Below are 26,027 nucleotides of genomic sequence, written 5' to 3' on the forward strand. Positions count from 1 at the left end.
CAAAGAAAATACTTAAACAAATATATAATGAAAATCTCACCGACCTAATAAATTCACAAAGACCTGAAAGTTGTAGCATTAAATATTATGATAGATATCGTGAGGAGACATTCACATATGGGACTAATAGAACAAGAACCCGGCAATGTGATGTTATAGTGGCCAGAATACGCCTGGGATATAGACGTATCTGGCAGCTTTCTCAAAACACAAATGTCGAGTACACAATGTGTCAACTTTGTGAAAGAGAAAACATGCACTCTCTTGAACATTATATTGTAGAATGTCCCATACTGACTGACTTTCGCCCTCCTGGGCTGAGGTATGCTGAACTGTGTAATTACTATATGAGTACTGGAACACTTGATAATATATTGGACTTGTATCCAAGATTGACCATGTAATGTATCAATTATATAATGTATGTATGTGATGTAACTATATAACCTGAGCTTGTAAAAGCACCTTCATCACCTTCAGTGATTAAGTGCTTAATTGCACACTAGTTTCTCTCTCAGCTATCTCACCCTGTCAGAGTAAAAGAAACAAATGTATGTGAATGCATGTGTGTGCGTATATATATGCATGTGTATATGTACGTATATATGTGTGTGTATAAAGTACATATGGAAGCTGATCAGAAATGCATTTCACCTTTGTAAATGCACATTAATGACACTTCGAACACTTTATGTAGGGCATACGTAAATCTGTGTATCTATGTATTTACGTATGTAGGTTAGCTTAGCATTTTAAAAGTACCGAATCACCTTCTGTGGTTGATTGTTCAATAAATCCCTGAACTCTATTTTTAACTGATCTCTAACCCTGTCCATGGAGGACAGAAGAAAATGTATATATGCTGGTTAGCATTGTAAATGTGTGGCCACGTTTGTGGTAGAAAATAATAATAAAAAAAAAGCTCCCATCCACCCCCCCCCCCCCCAACAATGGAGGCCGCCGTACCCCTACCCCCCATACCACCCCCTCCATCACCCCACAACACCCCCACCACCCCCCCCCCCCGGGCCCAACACAGAAAATGGCGGCCACAACGCTATATTTAACCAGCCAAAACCTTCGTTCCTTCGCCTATGTACTATTTATTCTTGAAATAAAACGATGAATAAAACAAACCGGATTTTCCTTCCCTAGTAAAACATATATTTTACAGAACGAGGCCTAAAATAGCACATATTAGATATTGGATTACTTGTTTACCATTCACAAACTCATTTGGAAACACCACACTAATTATTAATTAATACATACTTTTAAACACACACACACACACACACACACACACACACACACACACACACACACACACACACACACACACACACACACACACACACACACACACACACACACACACACACACACACACACACACACACACACACACATGTCAGTTAGCCTAAATTCTGCAATATTTATTCATAAAACTGTCTCACGGGACTGCAACCTTATCAAACAAAGCTGTCAAGTATTTCTGTCAACACAAATTAACAACTTCACATCTCAATCATTGCAACTGTTGATAAATAGACACTAACTAACCTTGCTATGAGATATAAATACAAGTGCCAAAATTCATTCAGAAGGCAACTCCAGCGTGGCCTAGTCGGATAGAACATGTTCTTAATCCGGATAGACCTGCGTTCGAGCCTGTCGGAACGGTTGCAAGTACAGGGCACAGATTTCTCTGTGTGTCCCCTCCTGTAGGAGCATCAGTTTCGATAGACTCTCTGGATAGCCGAAGATTGATTGACTGACCCCTTGGAATGTGGGGAAGGGTTGAAGTCCGGGGGCCCACGGACGGATACCTGGATCCACTGACCTCGGGCAGGTCTTTCAATCCACCTGGATTTCAGGTGGGGAGAAGGGAGGCAATTTGGGTCGACACAAGTAGCTTCCTGGACCCAAAACCCCATGGATACACGGACACGGACACTCATGGACTCTGACACGAACCTTCGGTTCGTGTCAGATAATAAGAAGGGAGGATTGGTTGGTTAGGTTAGGTATTAAGTTGGTTAGGTTGGTTGGTTAGGTTGGTTCGTTAGAATAGGTTGGTTCGTTAGGTTAGGTTGGTTCGTTAGGTTGGTTGGTTACGTTGGTCGGTTAGGTTGGTTGGTTGGTTAGTTAGTTAGGTTGGTTGGTTTGATTAGTTAGGTTGGTTGGTTACGTTGGTTAGGTTGGTGGGTTAGGTTGGTTGCTTTGGTTGGTTGGTTAGGTAAGGTTAGGTTATCCAACCTAGGCTGGTTGGTTAGGTTGGTTGGTTAGGTTAGGTTGGTTGGTTAGGTTAGGTAACGTTGGTCGGTTAGGTTGCTTAGGAGGTTGGTTAGGTTAGGTTGGTTGGTTAGTTGGTTAGGTTAGGTTAGTTAGGTTGCTTAGGTTGGTCGGTTAGGTTGGTTGGTTAGGTCGGTTAGGTTGGTTGGTTGGTTAGGTTAAGTTAGTTAGGTTGCTTAGGTTGGTTGGTTAGGTTGGTTGGTTAGGTTGCTTAGGTTGGTTGCTTAGGTTAGGTAAGGTTAGGTTAGGTTAGTTAGATTGGATAGGTTGGATAGATTGGTTGGTAAGGTTGGATAGATTGGTTGGTTAGGTTGGTTAGGTTGGTTGGTTAGGTTAGGTTAGGTTGGTTCGGTTAGGTTGGTTAGGTTAGGTTAGATTGGTTAGGTTAAGTTGGTTGGTTAGGTTGGTTGGTTAGGTTGGTTGGTCGGTTAGGTTGGTTGGTTAGGTTGGTTAGGTTGCTTAGGTTGGTTGGTTGGTTAGGTAAGGTTAGGTTATCCAACCTAGGCTGGTTGGTTAGGTTGGTTGGTTGGTTGGTTACATTGGTTTGTTAGGTTGCTTAGGTTGGTTAGGTAAGGTTAGGTTAGGTTAGGTTGGTTGGTTAGGTTGGTTTGGTTAGGTAAGGTTAGGTTGGATAGGTTGGTTAGTTAGGTTAGGTTAGGTTGGTTGGGTTGGTTAGGTTGGTTGGTTAGGTAAGGTTAGGTTATCCAACCTAGGCTGGTTGGTTGGCTAGGTTGCTTGGTTACGTTGGTTAGGTTGGTCGGTTAGGTTGCTTAGGTTGATTGGTTAGGTTGGTTGGTTAAGTTAGGTTGGTTGGTTAGGTTAGGTTGGTTGGTTAGGTTAGGTTGGTTACGTTGGTCGGTTAGGTTGGTTGGTTAGGTTGCTTAAGTTGGTTGGTTGGTTAGGTAAGGTTAAGTTAGGTTAGTTAGATTAGTTAGGTTGCTTAGGTTCGTTGGTTATGATAGATTGGTTGGTTAGGATTGGTTGGTTGGTTAGGTTAGGTTGGTTGGTTAGGTTGCTTAGGTTGGTTAGGTTAGGTTGGTTGGTTAGGTTGGTTGGTTACGTTGGTGTAACACTGTAATTAGCCCGTCCTCCAAAAATGGGGCGGTAAATGTAAGAAGACAAATAATTGCAATTATGTACTATTCAAAGCAGTTAGGATATAAAGTTAATTATATATATATATATATATATGTCGTACCTAGTAGCCAGAACGCACTTCTCAGCCTACTATGCAAGGCCTAATTTGCCTAATAAGCCAAGTTTTCCTGAATTAATATATTTTCTATAATTTTTTTCTTATGAAATGATAAAGCTACCCATTTCATTATGTATGAGGTCAATTTTTTTTACTGGAGTTAAAATTAACGTAGATATATGACCGAACCTAACCAACCCTACCTAACCTAACCTAACCTATCTTTATAGGTTAGGTTAGGTTAGGTAGCCGAAAACGTTAGGTTAGGTTAGGTTAGGTAGGTTAGGTAGTCGAAAAACAATTAATTCATGAAAACTTGGCTTATTAGACAAATTGGGCCTTGCATATTAGGCTGAGAAGTGCATTCTGGCTATTAGGTACGACATATATATATATATATATATATATATATATATATATATATATATATATATATATATATATATATATATATATATATATATATAAATATATATATATATAAATATAAATAAATTATATAAATATATAAAGTTAGGATAGAAATAAGTAGAAAATAAGAAATCCTCCTGTAGGAGGATCAGTTTCGATAGATTCTCTGGATAGCCGAAGATTGATAAAACTGCTTTGATTGATTGATTGATTGATAACAAAGTTAGTAGGATTTCTACTTATTTTCACTTAGTACTGTAATCGTACTGTCAAATATATTGTAAATATTTGAGTTTACCTGAAAAACTGAATAGAAAACCACAACCTCACCTAACCATCTTAGTTTTTGAAGATAATAATTGTATTGCTTTTTAATTACAATTAGTGCTTAACCTATAGCTGTATTGATATTACAGTTTTATAAAACTAATGAAACAAAACTAAAATATATCAATAAATTGTAAAGTAACTCAGGATATTTTAAAATTTTGTATAAAATCTATATTGTTTAATAAACCTGAAAAAGAAATTCCTGATATTTAAAACTCGTGTATAGCAAATTGAAGTTGAAGTCTTCATCCAAAAATTCTGAGTGTCTTAACAGAAAACGAGAGGAATTAAGTCGGGAGAGGGGGTAAGGTAAATGTAACAGCCCATAAGTACAAGTTTGCACTGTTTATGACAGTAAGAAAGTGAACTTATTACTCTTAGCATTAAATCGTACTCTCAATTTGGAGGATGGGTTGCAATTTTGACGTGTTGATCTGGACGTGCCGAGGTTTCGTTGAGCAGTTCTACCTCGGGGTTGTGTTTGCTGAGTTCTATCTCTAGTAAGTATCGGTTGTTCAAAAAGTGGCGGGTGTTGATCTGAATTATCTTCAGCCCGATTATTTGCGACGGTAAAGTTGTTGTTGTTGTGTTTCATTCTGTTGTGACCTGATTCTTGTGTTTCATTCTGTTGTGACCTGATTCTTGTGTTTCATTCTGTTGTGACCTGCTTCTTGTGTTTCCGGCCGGTATTGAGTCCCTCCTGGACCTCTGAACACCATTTTCCCACTCAGTACCGGTGGAGAGTTAAATGTTGTCTACGGAGCAGTCATTATCCGAGGAATTTTCTCCCTCGATGTACACTGAATCATCCGAGAACGAGCTGGAATCGGTGGAGTCCTCGTGGGGATGCTGGGAGTGTACCCCTCGAGCCTGTGTTGATGTGGATAGTTGGTGAGGGGTTGGGGGCCGAGATGGGGTATGAAAGATCTTGATAATCTTGCCATGGGAGGTTGTTCCAGTGTTAACTTCCTGGGGTGTAACAGAGGTAGGGGGTGGATCTGAGGCTGGGAGTGGTGGCGTCTGTGTGGACTGATTGTCGAGGTGGAAGGCTCCTGCAGGATTGTGGGATGGGGAAGGAAGGGTTGGCTGCTCTGTTAAGGCTTCAGTAGGAAGTAAGTCTGCAGGTATAGACACCAGAGGGAGGGTATTGAGCCGTAGAAGGCTGTTTATTGTTTTTATGAACTGGCCAGGGTCGTTCTGGGCGACCCTGTCTGCGATCGCAATCAATTCTTGGACTGGAGTTTTTTAGCAGTTGTCATTGTATTAGCCTGCCTGGTCTCCCCCCCCCCCCATGTTTGGGATTGCACTTGGTCACCATTTGGTGGTAGTGGGTGTACATTGGGGTCGGGTTCCTGGTGTGGAAGGTTTGTGTCCCCATGTTTGGTGGTGGTATAGTTTGTGTGGGTGTGGTGACCTGCCTTGCCTGGTCCAGAATCCTCTGGATTTCCTCTTTCCTTTTGGGGCAGTGAATAGCCACTGCCTTGTGATTCCCACTGCATTGGGCACATTTCAGGATGGTTTCAGTGCATGTAATGAAGCAGTGAGGTCCTGCACATTTGCTGCATGTTTCGGCATTTGCCTTGCATTGAGGAGGTAGGTGGCCAAACTCGAAGCACTTGAAGCATTGTTTGACTTCAACGTACCTCTCACTGCTATTCCGGTCTGTACTAACAACAGTATTTCCAGCACTAAGTTAACCCTCATTCCAGGAACGATTGAGGACCACAGGGCAAACAACACTACAAACTAGGCAGGACAGAGCTGTTCTCATCGAAGTCTTTAAAATATTGAACAATTTGGAGATGTTGATCCAGAAAACTTCTTGAAAAGGTCAAATGTAACACAAAGAAGAAGCATCGGTTTCAACCGTTCATCTCTAGGACTGAACAGATGTTTTTTTTCACCCATAGGGTTATTAATCCACGGAACCGCCTACCCGCCGAAGCCGTGAATGCCAAAACTCTGCTGAACTTTAAAATCCAGCTTGAAAAAATTCTCAGGACAAATGGGGGAACTTTTCACAAGCCCCTAGCTTTCTTTTCTCGTCGACGCCACTAGATTGAAAGTGGCCCTCAGGTAAATTCAGGTAAACCTGCCAAATGCAGTAGTTTCCAGCTTAATTCAATCAATTACTTCGTTACACTCTAAAGGATGCATTGTACACAGAGTACTCATTTCTAAACATATAATTCTTAATTCTTCTGCGGAATATAGATTCTATATGAGTCAGACAAATTGTTGTGGACTTTAATCATGCATAAAGTCAGGCGATGGCCAAAGGGGGATTTTGATATTCCTTACCAGCATCCTCTCCCTGAAAACAGTAATCCAAAATATCGCTAATCCGATTACATGCAAATTTTCACAAGAAATTTTTCTTTCGGAATAATGTGATTTTTTTTATGGTAGTCGATGCTGAAGTATGAAATATGATGGGCACAAAAAAAATTGAAAATTCTCAAGGAATCTTGTATAAAAAGACCATAATTATGTTTTTTATTGATGAGGACAAACAATAATTATGAAAAGAAGGCGCCAACCGGGAAGTATATGTAGCACCATCTAGATCATGAAAAGTATATACATAATTTATACATATTTAAGAACGGGTCCAGAATAAAAAATACAATATTTAGAACCTGCTCGAATTCGGTAATTCGTGAAGAATCAGCTATCTAGAAAAGTTGATGAGAATCTTAGGAAGATTGCTAGGACACTAGTGACAGAAAGATCCTGGTCATGGAACGTTGCTAGGATATATGTCGGAATATTCCTAGGACACCAGAATGAAAGAGGTTGCTATTGGACACGGGTATCAGGAAGATTGCTAGGACAACGGTGTAAAGAACATTGCTAGGACAACGGTGTTAAGAATATTGCTATGACACAGGTGGTAGAAAGATTGCTGTGACGCCAGTGTCAGGAAAGTTGCCGGGGCACCAGTTTGACGAAGGCTGCTAGAAATCCTGTTTCAGAATGCCTGCTAGAAGATCAGACAGGTAAGCACACGAGAAAACCTCATATCGCACCAACTAATAGATACCAATATCAGCACATCCGCGGAATATTTCTTGGTTGCCACAGCCTAGCGCCTCCGTGCCGTTACCACAGTCACCCCAGCTGTTTCCTGAAAGAGTAACCCTTCATCAGATATAGGCTCTTATTAATCATTTTTCATATGTAAATTAAAAGCGTACTTAAAACTCAATTTTTGTGTGGCTCTGATTGAAACTTAACAGTCGAAATTCGTTTAGCATGCTTTTATTTTTCAATGTGCTTTTTTTTCCGCATATTTTGATCAATGTTTTTATAATCGTTATTGGATGTATAGCCATTTATAAATACGAATTTGAATTATTCACAAGCTCAGCTGTGCTTATTGCTTTCACTAATTAAACTTGAAATAATTTTTCTACACTTCAATTCTCAATAATCTATGTTCTAGTTTTTGTGCAAATAGATCATATTAAGATGAGTCAAACTAACTTACACATTCAGGCATTATTAAATATATTCCATCCTCATGTCTTGGAGGTTACATAATTAATTCTGATGAAATGTTCGTTGACAAAAATCATCACCTGGATGATACGATTAAATGTGATTATTAGATTATTAGGTGTCAATTTGCCTATCAATTCATCTTTCGAAAACGATAGTACCTTCATCAACAGTGAGGGAATGTGCTATAGACGGACTGAAAAATTTGTCCACCGAAAAAAATGTTATCTTTTGTGATATTAGTAAAATGAAGGGCTTAACAAAACCTGTAATAAGGTAACCTAGCTTTTCTAAGGCCTAAATTAGCAATCTTATTCATAATGTTCACTGTCATTGGCCTACTGTAGTAAATATATGTGCTAGGACAGATTAGGTTTGGTTGTTTCCATTTTTCTCGAGCCTTCTACATAAGCAATGGCTCAAAATGTGAACATTTTTAATGCCACATTCTACACATTGTACATATTATAATTATGAATGATATACTAATGTATGAAAGTTTGTCTTTGGTTACATAAACGTTATAAATAACAATGATGTAGAACGACTTTCGACAGCCAGTTTTATAACTTTTGGAGTGCAATTTGAAATAACATTTCTCTTAATGCTAAAAATTTCAGAATAATCTACTTGTATATTGTTTGTCATTAAAATCGACATGCTTCCATTATCATAGTGTGAATCTACCGTGAACCAATGAGCTACATACATAGCCATAATATATTTCATATAGACTGACATTCTTTATTTAAGAGGAGAATACATTAGCTTTAAAAAAAAAATTATGTATGGCTAGCCTACAGATTTCATATTTTTTCGCTGAGTATCCTATATATAATATATTAATAATATAAGAGGGGAATAGTTACAACTTAATTAATACTGGTAAAGAATAACGTTAGGTGCATTCTTACAAGACCTCTAAAAGGCAGCATCTTTAGGCCGAGTCAGAAATCTACCAGGAAGATTGAGAAAAATATATTAAGATTTTGCACTGAAGAGATAATAGAAAATGCTGTCAGTACTACACAAACACCTACGTCAAGAAGATATAGTTTAACATGGTGAAGTAAAACGACGCTAACATTTTGATAATAACTCTACAGATATTTGGTAATAACGACAAATTGTGTAGGTTTTAGGCTAATGTTTCATTGGCGGTTATAGGCTTATGTTTCAGGACATGAGTTGGCAACTGTAGGTTGTGTGGTGTTATTATGCTGCCTGTTGTGGTGAATGTGGTGACGTTACCTGTGTGGTAGTGCCCCTGTGGTGACGTTACCTGTGTGGTAGTGCCACTGTGGTGACGTTACCTGTGTGGTAGTGCCTCTGTGGTGACGTTACCTGTGTGGTAGTGCCCCTGTGGTGACGTTACCTGTGTGGTAGTGCCTCTGTGGTGATGTTACCTGTGTGGTAGTGCCCCTGTGGTGATGTTACCTGTGTGGTAATGCCTCTGTGGTGATGTTACCTGTGTGGTAGTGCCTCTGTGGTGATGTTACCTGTGTGGTAGTGCCCCTGTGGTGATGTTACCTGTGTGGTAGTGCCACTGTGGTGACGTTACCTGTGTGGTAGTGCCACTGTGGTGACGTTACCTGTGTGGTAGTGCCTCTGTGGTGACGTTACCTGTGTGGTAGTGCCACTGTGGTGACGTTACCTGTGTGGTAGTGCCTCTGTGGTGATGTTACCTGTGTGGTAGTGCCCCTGTGGTGATGTTACCTGTGTGGTAGTGCCCCTGTGGTGACGTTACCTGTGTGGTAGTGCCTCTGTGGTGATGTTACCTGTGTGGTAGTGCCCCTGTGGTGACGTTACCTGTGTGGTAGTGCCTCTGTGGTGATGTTACCTGTGTGGTAGTGCCCCTGTGGTGATGTTACCTGTGTGGTAGTGCCCCTGTGGTGACGTTACCTGTGTGGTAGTGCCACTGTAGTGATGTTGCCTGTGTGGTAATGCTACTGTAGTGACGTTACCTGTGTGGTAGTGCTACTGTAGTGACGTTACCTGTGTGGTAGTGCCCCTGTGGTGATGTTACCTGTGTGGTAGTGCCCCTGTGGTGACGTTACCTGTGTGGTAGTGCCACTGTAGTGACGTTACCTGTGTGGTAGTGCCACTGTGGTGACGTTACCTGTGTGGTAGTGCCTCTGTGGTGATGTTACCTGTGTGGTAGTGCCCCTGTGGTGATGTTAGCTGTGTGGTAGTGCCCCTGTGGTGACGTTACCTGTGTGGTAGTGCTACTGTAGTGACGTTACCTGTGTGGTAGTGCTACTGTAGTGACGTTACCTGTGTGGTAGTGCTACTGTAGTGACGTTACCTGTGTGGTAGTGCCACTGTGGTGACGTTACCTGTGTGGTAGTGCCCCTGTGGTGACGTTACCTGTGTGGTAGTGCCACTGTGGTGACGTTACCTGTGTGGTAGTGCTACTGTAGTGACGTTACCTGTGTGGTAGTGCCCCTGTGGTGACGTTACCTGTGTGGTAGTGCCCCTGTGGTGACGTTACCTGTGTGGTAGTGCCACTGTGGTGACGTTACCTGTGTGGTAGTGCCACTGTGGTGACGTTACCTGTGTGGTAGTGCCACTGTGGTGACGTTACCTGTGTGGTAGTGCCCCTGTGGTGACGTTACCTGTGTGGTAGTGCCACTGTGGTGACGTTACCTGTGTGGTAGTGCCCCTGTGGTGACGTTACCTGTGTGGTAGTGCCCCTGTGGTGACGTTACCTGTGTGGTAGTGCCCCTGTGGTGACGTTACCTGTGTGGTAGTGCCCCTGTGGTGACGTTACCTGTGTGGTAGTGCCACTGTGGTGACGTTACCTGTGTGGTAGTGCCACTGTGGTGACGTTACCTGTGTGGTAGTGCCCCTGTGGTGACGTTACCTGTGTGGTAGTGCCACTGGAGAACACACTGGGTGCACAACACATCCTCTGGCAGCCTCACGGTGTTGTAGTGCCACTCCGGGTCCTATAATAAAAATAAATTATTTAACAATTGAAAATATTTACAAATTCCTTAATTCATATATATAATATAATAGTTAAAATATTGATACATACAATTTGTCTTTTAGGTCTTTATGTAGGCTTAGGCTTATGTAAGTCCCTCTTCCCCCCCCCCTACTGACCATCCACAGGATGCAACCCACAATAGTTGCATAGCTCCCGGGTACCTATTTACTTGAAGGTAAATAACGACATCAGGTGAAAGAAAACATGCCGGACCATTTCTGTCCTACCCGAGAAGGAGCCGAGGGTATTAGATTTTGGGCCGGGGACGTAGCCCACTGTACTACACGAAGAACTGTGTTACTGGGACACGATAAAGCAACCCATTGTCCTGTTTAGATAGTGGTTGTTGTAACTATGTCCACTGAAGATTGCCGTTCTAAGCAGTTAGATAGTAGAACTTTGTACTTTTCACTTTATTCAATGGGACAAAAAATACAGCTAAAAAACGAGCTTAAATATTCCTAGGCCTAATACAGCACACATATGTTCTATATTAGGCCTCAGATATCGTGCATTAGGCCTAGGAAGGATAGGTAATGTTAGTTTAGTGTGTCTTTGCAACATAAATATAAAATAGTTTTCCGGTTTGTCCAACTCAATAGTGCCGATTGCTACTTTCTAATTTCGTTGTACGTCGGTATATGTGCTATGGTGCTCATCGTTACTATCAGTACTACCACCACTGGAGGACGGGCTGTGGTATAACCCAGTGCCAACACCAGTACCACCACCACTGGAGGACGGGCTGTGGTATAACCCAGTGCCAACACCAATACTACCACCACTGGAGGACGGGCTGTGGTATAACCCAGTGCCAACACCAGTACCACCACCACTGGAGGACGGGCTGTGGTATAACCCAGTGCCAACACCAATACTACCACCACTGGAGGACGGGCTGTGGTATAACCCAGTGCCAACACCAGTACCACCACCACTGGAGGACGGGCTGTGGTATAACCCAGTGCCAACACCAATACTACCACCACTGGAGGACGGGCTGTGGTATAACCCAGTGCCAACACCAATACTACCACCACTGGAGGACGGGCTGTGGTATAACCCAGTGCCAACACCAGTACCACCACCACTGGAGGACGGGCTGTGGTATAACCCAGTGCCAACACCAATACTACCACCACTGGAGGACGGGCTGTGGTATAACCCAGTGCCAACACCAATACTACCACCACTGGAGGACGGGCTGTGGTATAACCCAGTGCCAACACCAGTACTACCACCACTGGAGGACGGGCTGTGGTATAACCCAGTGCCAACACCAGTACTACCACCACTGGAGGACGGGCTGTGGTATAACCCAGTGTCCACACCAGTACTACCACCACTGGAAGACGGGCTGTGGTATAACCCAGTGCCAACACCAGTACCACCACCACTGGAGGACGGGCTGTGGTATAACCCAGTGCCAACACCAGTACCACCACCACTGGAGGACGGGCTGTGGTATAACCCAGTGCCAACACCAATACTACCACCACTGGAGGACGGGCTGTGGTATAACCCAGTGCCAACACCAGTACTACCACCACTGGAGGACGGGCTGTGGTATAACCCAGTGTCCACACCAGTACTACCACCACTGGAGGACGGGCTGTGGTATAACCCAGTGCCAACACCAATACTACCACCACTGGAGGACGGGCTGTGGTATAACCCAGTGCCAACACCAATACTACCACCACTGGAGGACGGGCTATGGTATAACCCAGTGCCAACACCAGTACCACCACCACTGGAGGACGGGCTGTGGTATAACCCAGTGCCAACACCAATACTACCACCACTGGAGGACGGGCTGTGGTATAACCCAGTGCCAACACCAATACTACCACCACTGGAGGACGGGCTGTGGTATAACCCAGTGCCAACACCAGTACTACCACCACTGGAGGACGGGCTGTGGTATAACCCAGTGCCAACACCAGTACTACCACCACTGGAGGACGGGCTGTGGTATAACCCAGTGTCCACACCAGTACTACCACCACTGGAAGACGGGCTGTGGTATAACCCAGTGCCAACACCAGTACCACCACCACTGGAGGACGGGCTGTGGTATAACCCAGTGCCAACACCAGTACCACCACCACTGGAGGACGGGCTGTGGTATAACCCAGTGCCAACACCAGTACCACCACCACTGGAAGACGGGCTGTGGTATAACCCAGTGCCAACACCAGTACCACCACCACTGGAGGACGGGCTGTGGTATAACCCAGTGCCAACACCAGTACCACCACCACTGGAAGACGGGCTGTGGTATAACCCAGTGCCAACACCAGTACCACCACCACTGGAGGACGGGCTGTGGTATAACCCAGTGCCAACACCAGTACCACCACCACTGGAGGACGGGCTGTGGTATAACCCAGTGCCAACACCAGTACCACCACCACTGGAGGACGGGCTGTGGTATAACCCAGTGCCAACACCAGTACCACCACCACTGGAGGACGGGCTGTGGTATAACCCAGTGTCAACACCAGTACTACCAACACTGGAGGACGGCCTGGGGTATAACCCAGTGTCAACACCAATACTACCAACACTGGAGGACGGGCTGGGGTATAACCCAGTGTCAACACCAATACTACCAACACTGGAGGACGGCCTGGGGTATAACCCAGTGTCAACACCAGTACCACCACCACTGGAGGACGGGCTGTGGTATAACCCAGTGTCAACACCAATACTACCAACACTGGTTCACCACAACTGTAAATTGTCATCTTGTAGAGCACTCTGATCCAGTCCAATTATTTGACCTGTTATGATATTCGTGACCTATTATGTGACCTACTATATAACCACTTATGTGAGGCTGCAGCCGTCCCGCCACTCATGGGGAAGACGGGGCCGCTGATACACCATGTTACACATCACTTTTTTTAGTTTAATCAAATGTGAATAGACTTTAAGAGCCCAAGTTAAGGAACTGTGAAATCTCTCACTTGCTGAGAGCCGTGTGAACTTTGGGGGTTCACCTCCTGAGCCTATTATGTCTCTCTGTAACCTTTTACTTTAACCCATAAGAAGGGTATGGGGTCCACTACTACTCACAGGATGGATATAGGGTCGTCTACCACTCATGGGATGGGTATATGGTCCACTACCACTCACAGGATGGGTATGGGTCCACTACCACTCACAGGATGGGTAAGGGGTTCACTACCACTCACAGGATGGGTAAGGGGATCTACTACCACTCACAGCATGGGTATGGGGTCCACTACTACTCACAGGATGGATATAGGGTCGTCTACCACTCATGGGATGGGTATATGGTCCACTACCACTCACAGGATGGGTATGGGTCCACTACCACTCACAGGATGGGTAAGGGGTTCACTACCACTCACAGGATGGGTAAGGGGATCTACTACCACTCACAGCATGGGTATGGGGTCAACTACTACTCACAGGATGGAGATAGGGTCGTCTACCACTCACGGGATGGGTATATGGTCCACTACCACTCACAGGATGGGTATGGGGGTCCACTACCACTCACAGGATGGGTATAGGGTTCACTACCACTCACAGGATGGGTATGGGGTCCACTACCACTCACAGGATGGGTATAGGGTTCACTACCACTCACAGGATGGGTATGGGGTCCACTACCACTCACAGGATGGGTATGGGTCCACTACCACTCACAGGATGGGTAAGGGGTCCACTACCACTCACAGGATGGGTATGGGGTCCACTACTACTCACAGGATGGGTATGGGGTCCACTAACACTCATAGGATGGGTAAGGGGTCCACTACCACTCACAGGATGGGTATGGAGTCCACTACCACTCACAGGATGGGTATGGGGTCCACTACCACTCACAGGATTGGTAAGGGGGCCCACTACACTCATAGGATGGGTATGGGGTCCACTACCACTCACAGGATGGGTATGGGGTCCACTACCACTCACAGGATGGGTACGGGGTCCACTACCACTCACAGGATGGGTATGGGGTCTACTACCACTCACAGGATGGGTAAGAGGTCCACTACCACTCACAGGATGGGTATGGGGTCCACTACCACTCACAGGATGGGTATGGGGTCCACTACCACTCACAGGATGGGTATGGGGTCCACTACCACTCACAGGATGGGTAAGAGGTCCAATACCACTCACAGGATGGGTATGGGGTCCACTACCACTCACAGGATGGGTATGGGGTCCACTACCACTCACAGGATGGGTATGGGGTCCACTACCACTCACAGGATGGGTATGGGGTCCACTGCCACTCACAGGATGGGTATGGGGTTCACTACCACTCACAGGATGGGTATGGGGTTCACTACCACTCACAGGATGGGTACACAGGATGCATCATGCTATGTTCATGACCTAGGTGTTATGTAATATACTATACCTATAGTTAAGCCTCACCTAGTTGTGCTTGCGAGGATTCAGCTTTGGTTCTATGGTCCCGCCTCTCAACTGTCAATCAACTGGTGTACAGACTCCTGAGCCTATTGGGCTCTATCATATCTACATTTGAAACTGTGTATGGAGTCAGCCTCCACCACATCACTGCCTAATGCATTCCATCTGTTAAATTAACTACTCTGACAGTAATAAAGTTCTTTCTAATGTCTCAAAGCTTAATGCTCATGTGCTGGAGCTTTAGAGCATCACTTTATATAATTAACTTTAATTCTATTCTGATTGTTAAGGGCTGGCGTGCCAGGCCTGATTGGCAGAGTTGATATTTGGGCCTACCGTGTCAGGCCCGACTTCCATAGTCTCTTCATTGTTAGGGGCTGCCGTGTCAGGCCTAGCGTTAAGGGCTACAGTGTCGAAGGTGAAGCCAGCTTCACATTTGAAAACAAAATACTGTATTAGCAACATAATATACGTCTTGAACTTCGGCTAATGCATGGAAAGTTTAAGCAACTGAACAGTTTCCTGTTTCAGTGAAATCGAGTTTCTGGTGTAATATTGGGCTTAAGTCCTAACACAGTCGAGAGAACCATTAGCTAACTGACCAACCAGCACGTGTACTCACAAGACAAACGTAAACTCACAGTATAAATACACTGAGAAGCGGGGTATATACCTCACAGGAGTAATAATATATCCTGCTGCATTCAAAGTCAACTCACATTAGCATATATGTAGACCTTGGTGCCGGAGCCGTCAGCCAGCTCCAGCAGGTGCTGGTCCAGACACTCCTGGGTGATGATCTTGGTGACGTCGTTGTTGACACACAGACGGTACTCGAAGTAGCCCAGGTGGTTCTTGGTGACGTCCACCTCCACCGTTACCTCCTGAAGCAGACGAGGTCAAGAAGACAGGCAATGTGAGTATGATGAGATGCTGATCGAAGGTCTTGTTTAATTTAGTAGTGAATGGACCTTTTTATTTAAAATTTTACGGACATATTGCGTAATCAAAAATGGTATATCTGATATTTAAGTCAATATTATTATATATATTATAATTTCAGCTCATCCTCCTTAAATGAGAGTACTTACAATAACTATTTGGTAGAAAGTTCCAATATGTAGTGATGGACCACCAGAAAGTACCACTATGTAGTGATGAACCACCAGAAAGTACCAATATGCAGTGATGGACCACCATAAAGTACCAATATGTAGTGATGGACCACCAGAAAGTACCAATATGTAGTGATGGACCACCAAAAAGTACCAATATGTAGTGATGGACCACCGGAAAGTACCAATATGTAGTGATGGACCACCAGAAAGTACCAATATGTAGTGATGGACCATCAAAAAGTACCAATATGTAGTGATGGACCGCCAGAAAGTACCAAGATGTAGTGATGGACCACCAGAAAGTACCAATATGTAGTGATGGACCACCATAAAGTACCAATATGTAGTGATGGACCACCATAAAGTACCAATATGTAGTGATGGACCACCAGAAAGTACCAATATGTAGTGATGGACCACCAAAAAGTACCAATATGTCGTGATGGACCACCAGAAAGTACCAATATGTAGTGATGGACCACCAGAAAGTACCAATATGTAGTGATGGACCACCAGAAAGTACCAATATGAAGTGATGGACCACCAGAAAGTACCAATATGTAGTGATGGACCACCAGAAAGTACCAATATGTAGTGATGGACCACCAGAAAGTACCAATATGTACTGATGGACCACCAGAAAGTACCAATATGTAGTGATGGACCACCAGAAAGTACCAATATGTAGTGATGGACCACCAGAAAGTATCAATATGTAGTGATGGACCACCAGAAAGTACCGATATGTACTGATGGACCACCAGAGAGTACCAATATGTACTGATGGACCACCAGAAAGTACCAATATGTAGTGATGGACCATCAAAAAGTACCAATATGTAGTGATGGACCATCAGAAAGTACCAATATGTAGTGATGGACCACCAGAAAGTACCAATATGTAGTGACGGACCACCATAAAGTAACAATATGTAGTGATGGACCACCAGAAAGTACCAATATATAGTGATGGACCACCATAAAGTACCAATATGTAGTGATGGACCACCAGAAAGTACCGATATGTACTGATGGACCACCAGAGAGTACCAATATGTACTGATGGACCACCAGAAAGTACCAATATGTAGTGATGGACCATCAAAAAGTACCAATATGTAGTGATGGACCACCAGAAAGTACCAATATGTAGTGATAGACCACCAGAAAGTACCAATATGTAGTGATGGACCACCATAAAGTACCAATATGTAGTGATGGACCACCAGAAAGTACCAATATGTAGGGATGGACCACCAGAAAGTACCAATATGTAGTGATGGACCACCAGAAAGTGCCAATATGTAGTGATGGACCACCAGAAAGTACCAATATATAGTGATGGACCACCAGAAAGTACCAATATGTAGTGATGGACCACCAGAAAGTACCAATATGTAGTGATGGACCACCAGAAAGTACCAATATGTAGTGATGGACCATCAGAAAGTACCAATATGTAGTGATGGACCACCAGAAAGTACCAATATGAAGTGATGGACCACCAGAAAGTACCAATATGTTGTAATGGACCACCAGAAAGTACCAATATGAAGTGATGGACCACCAGAAAGTACCAATATGTAGTGATGGACCACCAGAAAGAACCAATATGGAGTGATGGACCACCAGAAAGTACCAATATGTAGTGATGGACCACCAGAAAGTACCAATATGTAGTGATGGACCATCAGAAAGTACCAATATGTAGTGATGGACCACCAGAAAGTACCAATATGAAGTGATGGATCACCAGAAAGTACCAATATGTAGTCATGGACCACCAGAAAGTGTAAATATGTAGTGATGGACCATCAGAACGTACCAATATGTAGTGATGGACCACCAGAAAGTACCAATATGAAGTGATGGACCACCAGAAAGTACCAATATGTAGTGATGGACCACCAGAAAGTACCAATATGAAGTGATGGACCACCAGAAAGTACCAATATGTAGTGATGGACCACCAGAAAGTACCAATATGGAGTGATGGACCACCAGAAAGTACCAATATGTAGTGATGGACCACCAGAAAGTACCAATATGTAGTGATGGACCACCAGAAAGTGTAAATATGTAGTGATGGACCATCAGAACGTACCAATATGTAGTGATGGACCACCAGAAAGTACCAATATGAAGTGATGGACCACCAGAAAGTGTAAATATGTTGTGATGGACCACCAGAAAGTACCAATATGTAGTGATGGACCACCAGAAAGTACCAATATGTAGTGATGGACCACCATAAAGTACCAATATGTAGTGATGGACCACCAGAAAGTACCAATATGTAGGGATGAACCACCAGAAAGTACCAATATGTAGTGATGGACCACCAGAAAGTGCCAATATGTAGTGATGGACCACCAGAAAGTACCAATATATAGTGGTGGACCACCAGAAAGTACCAATATGTAGTGATGGACCACCAGAAAGTACCAATATGTAGTGATGGACCACCAGAAAGTACCAATATGAAGTGATGGACCATCAGAAAGTACCAATATGTAGTGATGGACCACCAGAAAGTACCAATATGAAGTGATGGACCACCAGAAAGTACCAATATGTAGTAATGGACCACCAGAAAGTACCAATATGAAGTGATGGACCACCAGAAAGTACCAATATGTAGTGATGGACCACCAGAAAGTACCAATATGGAGTGATGGACCACCAGAAAGTACCAATATGTAGTGATGGACCACCAGAAAGTACCAATATGTGGTGATGGACCATCAGAAAGTACCAATATGTAGTGATGGACCACCAGAAAGTACCAATATGAAGTGATGGACCACCAGAAAGTACCAATATGTAGTAACGGACCACCAGAAAGTACCAATATGAAGGTATGGACCACCAGAAAGTACCAATATGTAGTGATGGACCACCAGAAAGTACCAATATGAAGTGATGGACCACCAGAAAGTAACAATATGTAGTGATGGACCACCAGAAAGTAACAATATATAGTGATGGACCACCAGAAAGTACCAATATGTAGTGATGGACCAACAGAAAGTACCAATATGTAGTGATGGACCATCAGAAAGTACCAATATGTTGTGATGGACCACCAGAAAGTACCAATATGAAGTGATGGACCACCAGAAAGTACCAATATGTAGTGATGGACTACCAGAAAGTACCAATATGAAGTGATGGACCACCAGAAAGTACCAATATGTAGTGATGGACCACCAGAAAATACCAATATGAAGTGATGGACCACCAGAAAGTACCAATATGTAGTGATGGACCACCAGAAAGTACCAATATGGAGTGATGGACCACCAGAAAGTACGAATATGTAGTGATGGACCACCAGAAAGTACCAATATGAAGTGATGGACCACCAGAAAGTACCAATATGTAGTGATGGACCACCAGAAAGTGTAAATATGTTGTGATGGACCACCAGAAAGTACCAATATGTAGTGATGGACCACCAGAAAGTACCAATATGTAGTGATGGACCACCAGAAAGTACCAATATGTAGTGATGGACCACCAGAAAGTGCCAATATGTAGTGATGGACCACCAGAAAGTACCAATATATAGTGATGGACCACCAAAAAGTACCAATATGTAGTGATGGACCACCAGAAAGTACCATTATGTAGTGATGGACCACCAGAAAGTACCAATATGTAGTGATGGACCATCAGAAAGTACCAATATGTAGTGATGGACCACCAGAAAGTACCAATATGAAGTGATGGATCACCAGAAAGTACCAATATGTAGTCATGGACCACCAGAAAGTGTAAATATGTAGTGATGGACCATCAGAACGTACCAATATGTAGTGATGGACCACCAGAAAGTACCAATATGAAGTGATGGACCACCAGAAAGTACCAATATGTAGTGATGGACCACCAGAAAGTACCAATATGAAGTGATGGACCACCAGAAAGTACCAATATGTAGTGATGGACCACCAGAAAGTACCAATATGGAGTGATGGACCACCAGAAAGTACCAATATGTAGTGATGGACCACCAGAAAGTACCAATATGTAGTGATGGACCACCAGAAAGTGTAAATATGTAGTGATGGACCATCAGAACGTACCAATATGTAGTGATGGACCACCAGAAAGTACCAATATGAAGTGATGGACCACCAGAAAGTGTAAATATGTTGTGATGGACCACCAGAAAGTACCAATATGTAGTGATGGACCACCAGAAAGTACCAATATGTACTGATGGACCACCAGAAAGTACCAATATGTAGTGGTGGACCACCAGAAAGTGTAAATATGTTGTGATGGACCACCAGAAAGTACCAATATGTAGTGATGGACCACCAGAAAGTGTAAATATGTAGTGATGGAACACCAGAAAGTACCAATATGTAGTGATGGACCACCAGAAAGTACCAATATGTAGTGATGGACCACCAGAAAGTACCAATATGTAGTGATGGACCACCAGAAAGTGCCAATATGTAGTGATGGACCACCAGAAAGTACCAATATGTAGTGATGGACCACCAGAAAGTACCAATATGTAGTGATGGACCACCAGAAAGTACCAATATGTAGTGATGGACCATCAGAAAGTACCAATATGTAGTGATGGACCACCAGAAAGTACCAATATGAAGTGATGGACCACCAGAAAGTATCAATATGTAGTGATGGACCACCAGAAAGTACCAATATGAAGTGATGGACCACCAGAAAGTACCAATATGTAGTAATGGACCACCAGAAAGTACCAATATGGAGTGATGGACCACCAGAAAGTACCAATATGTAGTGATGGACCACGAGAAAGTACCAATATGTAGTGATGGACCACCAGAAAGTACCAATATGTAGTTATGGACCACCAGAAAGTGCCAATATGTAGTGATGGACCACCAGAAAGTACCAATATATAGTGATGGACCACCAGAAAGTACCAATATGCAGTGATGGACCACCAGAAAGTACCAATATGTAGTGATGGACCATCAGAAAGTACCAATATGTTGTGATGGACCACCAGAAAGTACCAATATGAAGTGATGGACCACGAGAAAGTACCAATATGTAGTGATGGACTACCAGAAAGTACCAATATGAAGTGATGGACCACCAGAAAGTACCAATATGTAGTGATGGACCACCAGAAAATACCAATATGAAGTGATGGACCACCAGAAAGTACCAATATGTAGTGATGGACCACCAGAAAGTACCAATATGGAGTGATGGACCACCAGAAAGCACGAATATGTAGTGATGGACCACCAGAAAGTACCAATATGAAGTGATGGACCATCAGAAAGTACCAATATGTAGTGATGGACCACCAGAAAGTGTAAATATGTTGTGATGGACCACCAGAAAGTACCAATATGTAGTGATGGACCACCAGAAAGTACCAATATGTAGTGATGGACTACCAGAAAGTACCAATATGTAGTGATGGACCACTAGAAAGTACCAATATGTAGTGATGGACCATCAGAAAGTACCAATATGTAGTGATGGACCACCAGAAAGTACCAATATGAAGTGATGGATCACCAGAAAGTACCAATATGTAGTCATGGACCACCAGAAAGTGTAAATATGTAGTGATGGACCATCAGAACGTACCAATATGTAGTGATGGACCACCAGAAAGTACCAATATGAAGTGATGGACCACCAGAAAGTACCAATATGTAGTGATGGACCACCAGAAAGTACCAATATGAAGTGATGGACCACCAGAAAGTACCAATATGTAGTGATGGACCACCAGAAAGTACCAATATGGAGTGATGGACCACCAGAAAGTACCAATATGTAGTGATGGACCACCAGAAAGTACCAATATGTAGTTATGGACCACCAGAAAGTGTAAATATGTTGTGATGGACCACCAGAAAGTACCAATATGTAGTGATGGACCACCAGAAAGTACCAATATGTAGTGATGGACCACCAGAAAGTACCAATATGTAGTGGTGGACCACCAGAAAGTGTAAATATGTTGTGATGGACCACCAGAAAGTACCAATATGTAGTGATGGACCACCAGAAAGTGTAAATATGTTGTGATGGACCACCAGAAAGTACCAATATGTAGTGATGGACCACCAGAAAGTGTAAATATGTTGTGATGGACCACCAGAAAGTACCAATATGCAGTAATGGACCAGAAGAAAATTGACTTTTTGCATAACTTAATTTGGACAAAGCAGAACATTTTATTTATATAACCTAACCTAACCTCTCCTAGCAATCATAGACCTAATACACGCTATTTTTGGCGTTTTATAGTACATGTATGGACTATACTAGGCCTAGAAATATTTATTTTTGGTGTTAAATACACTTTTTCGAAATTATGAAATTAATTGTACAAAAAGTGGTTTACAGATAGTCCATCGCTATATATTGGTACTTTCCACCATTATATGTACTAATATTTACTAATATTTCAGCAGAATGGGGCTTATAAGCGTGTATATAGTATGTCATAGAATAAGTGACGTTAGGCTTTTTAGCTCAGAAGGACATTATGAAATTTGTATTTGCAGAACAAGGGAGAGAAACGTCGCAGCCCATTCTCAGGCTCCAAGCTGAGGTCGACCCCATAGATGTACTGTGTAACTAAGCTGACGTCGACCCCATAGACGTACTGTGTAACTAATCTGAGGTCGACCCCATGTACGCACTGTGTAACTAAGCTTGGTAACTTTGTAACTTGGCGTATTGGAGTTATACCATTAGGGAGGTCAGGTATATAATACAAATAGGAGAGAAGTACATCGTAAAGGAAGAAATAGGGTATGAATGGGGGACGGATAGGGGACGTAAATAGGGACGAAACACATACAAAGATTAATCAGGTGTAGTGGGCGTGGCATGTTGAGCTGTGTCTTCTATATTGGCATCTTCGCGTTCCTTTTTGGTCCTGACTCTCATGGTGGGTAGAGTGAATAGTTCCGTAATTTGGATATTTATGGTGAGTTGTTCTGTTTTTATGTGGATTACTTCAAGAATTTGTAATCTTCTTACATCTTGGGCTGCGTCTTTTACACAAGTGTTTTTTGTTCAACATTTCTCTTGTTAGGGCGATGTCATGACCTTGATTTTTTTATTGACTCCTCGTCTGGATAAACAGAGGAGTATTGAGCCTAAATTTAGAGCATCATTATGTATTATTTGAATGTGTTGGTGGTAATTTATTGATCAGTACATATACGAGGGTTAGTGACTAGCTTGTGAAGTAATAGTAATTATTGAGACAACTTGTCTATGATGGATGGCTGATGTAGACATGACAACTGGTAGCCAAAGCCACGGGCAACAGCTAGAGCCAAGCAGTGGATGTTGTTGTTGTTGTTGTTGAAGATTCAGCAACTCGGAATAAAATTTCCAAGTAGCACGGGCTATGGTGAGCCCGTTGTGGAATTTAGCAGTTGATGTTGAGACTTTGAATAGCTCAGATGCCTGTTGCAGCATGCTGCTATGACCACTTAACTATGCTATTCCTGTTGATGTATGTGGTTTATAAGCCATTGTTTATTAATAAAGACATAACCTCTATTTCATATGTAAATTGTGTAGGAACTATTTATTAATTTATGTGTTGTTAATCAGTTAACTAAAAGTGTCTCCACCAATTATAATAATTTTACCTCGGCTTAATTGTTACCTTATTGGGATAACTGGCAAGGTAATGTGTTGTGCACCTTGCCCAGTAGTTCCTCCATATTGGAATAGGGAAGCTTGATGGTATTTATTAAAGTAAACTACCCACCCAGTAGCCTGTATACAATTATGAACTATATATTATAAAATACTTATTAACTAAGACACATTTATTCAGCAAAATGCTGGAGTTGGTGTTGGTGTTTGCATGAAGGTAATTAGTACTATTAATGCTCTCAGTCTTATCAAAGTCCCAAGGAGAGCATTATGATGGAGTGCAGGAGTACTGAGTCGGGGTTCATCAAGTCCAACAGATCCAAGAAGATCCAACAAGTCCAAGTTCAACAGATCCACTTACCATATTTCTCCATTTTTCCTCAGTCATGGCGGCTTTGTAAACATTTAATGAACTGATTGCAAGGTCAAACATCACAATACAAAGTTATGATTGTTATAAACACCCTCGTAGTGCTTCTAAATTATTTAATAAATGTAACAACAGCAACATGATTGTTGACACATGTACAGATTTCATACTTTGGATCTGGAACACAACATGTATAGTACTGGACCATGTATACCATGCCATAAGTGTTCCTCATCCTTCTTTTCCAGCGAGATATTGCCCTCACGCACTAAGATATTACCACAAAGTGCCCCACATTACCTGACCCATGGTGTAGTTGGCGACGATGAGTCCGGTGCCATAGGTGCCACCAGCCTCGTTGTCCCGGGGCTGAGGGTCGGCCCAGTTGTCGCCACACACGCCACACTGCCCGTCGTTCTCCACATACTGCACCTGTGTGGACGAGACGCCAATGTTGCGTAAGGTAGTTCTGGTGCAAAGTGTACCGTCCGTCCTCACGCTATGCTCGTTCAAGCTGCTGCCAATCACGAAAACGGATTTATCAATATCAACATGTGACCAGAACTGGCGTTGTCTCTATTATAAAGTATTATTATAATGTTTTTATATTATTTGTATAGCTAGACCTAGGGTAGGTTAGATCAAGTATATGAGATGAAGCATTTAGAGATGTGCATTTCGAGCATATTCAAACGGTTAATATTTTGCGGTTCTCTGCCATGTTGGATGCCGTGATGGTTCTACTCTCTCTCATTAATCACCAGGAATATGAACCACGTAAAAGCTGAGACCTCAGTCACTGTCATTTGGAAAACCACTGGATAGCCAGACCAGCTCCGGATAGCCCTGAAGACATGAGGGCCCAGCTGTGAGGTGGACATGAGGGCCCAGCTGTGAGGTGGACATGAGGGCCCAGCTGTGAGGTGGACATGAAGGCCCAGCTGTGAGGTGGACATGAGGGCCCAACTGTGAGGTGGACATGAAGGCCCAACTGTGAGGTGTTCACTTACTCCGACGCCGCCACAGAAGAGCGCATTGTCGTCGTAATTGATGGGGGTGTCGAAGCCCTTCCTCCAGGCGGAGGAGCGAGAGACTGGCTCCATCAGCCGCCCGTGGCTCTCCACCCATCCTGACGCCCACAGCGCCACCACGCCCACCCACAACACCTTGCTGTCCAACCCCATCACCGCTGACCGAAGGCTCTACAGACAGTCACAACAGAAAAGTATTCTGGCTAAGAGGTAAGCTAGGCTAGTATTTATATCTGCGGCGGAAGGTAGAATGAGGTCAGGGGACCCAAGGGTTGCCGTGGCAGGCACGTCAGGTCCACTGAGCCCCTGGGGACACCTGTCGGGTCCCACGCACCGAGGACAACCTGGGGCCGCGTCAGGTGATCAACACTACTAACCTTCCCAGAATCATTATGAATAACAATAATAAACTTATAATATTGTGTTTTTGTTAATATAATGGATTACGGTGATCGGATACGCCTTGTCTACCAGTAAATATTGTGCGTTGCGCAGATAGTGTTGGACTGAAGCTAAATAGCGGCCATATTGGAATAACCTATTGATACCTCTGGGAGTGTTTAAGACCTTCATTGTGCTTGTGAGAACACTAAAGGCATGCGTGGCAGCTCTTATTCATTAACGAACACATACACACACACACAATAGGCTCAGGAACCTATACACCTGTTGATTGACGGTTGAGAGGAGGGACCAAAGAGCCGAAGCTAAACCT

General features: G+C 43.3%; 1 protein-coding gene across 1 annotated transcript; it reads right to left on the bottom strand.

Moving 5' to 3' along the window:
• Positions 1–6,757: 6,757 nt before the first annotated feature.
• Positions 6,758–25,536, bottom strand: LOC123763746 (uncharacterized). Its single transcript, XM_069304165.1, has 5 exons — positions 25,292–25,536; positions 24,582–24,713; positions 15,863–16,027; positions 10,596–10,680; positions 6,758–7,358 (listed from the first exon to the last, which is right to left on the bottom strand). The coding sequence occupies exons 1-5, from the start codon at positions 25,463–25,465 to the stop codon at positions 7,264–7,266; spliced, it is 651 nt and encodes a 216-aa protein (XP_069160266.1). The 5' UTR covers positions 25,466–25,536; the 3' UTR covers positions 6,758–7,263.
• Between the last annotated feature and the right edge of the window lie 491 nt (positions 25,537–26,027).

Source organism: Procambarus clarkii, chromosome 52, assembly GCF_040958095.1.
Source record: "Procambarus clarkii isolate CNS0578487 chromosome 52, FALCON_Pclarkii_2.0, whole genome shotgun sequence".
Classification (NCBI taxonomy): Eukaryota; Metazoa; Arthropoda; class Malacostraca; order Decapoda; family Cambaridae; genus Procambarus; species Procambarus clarkii.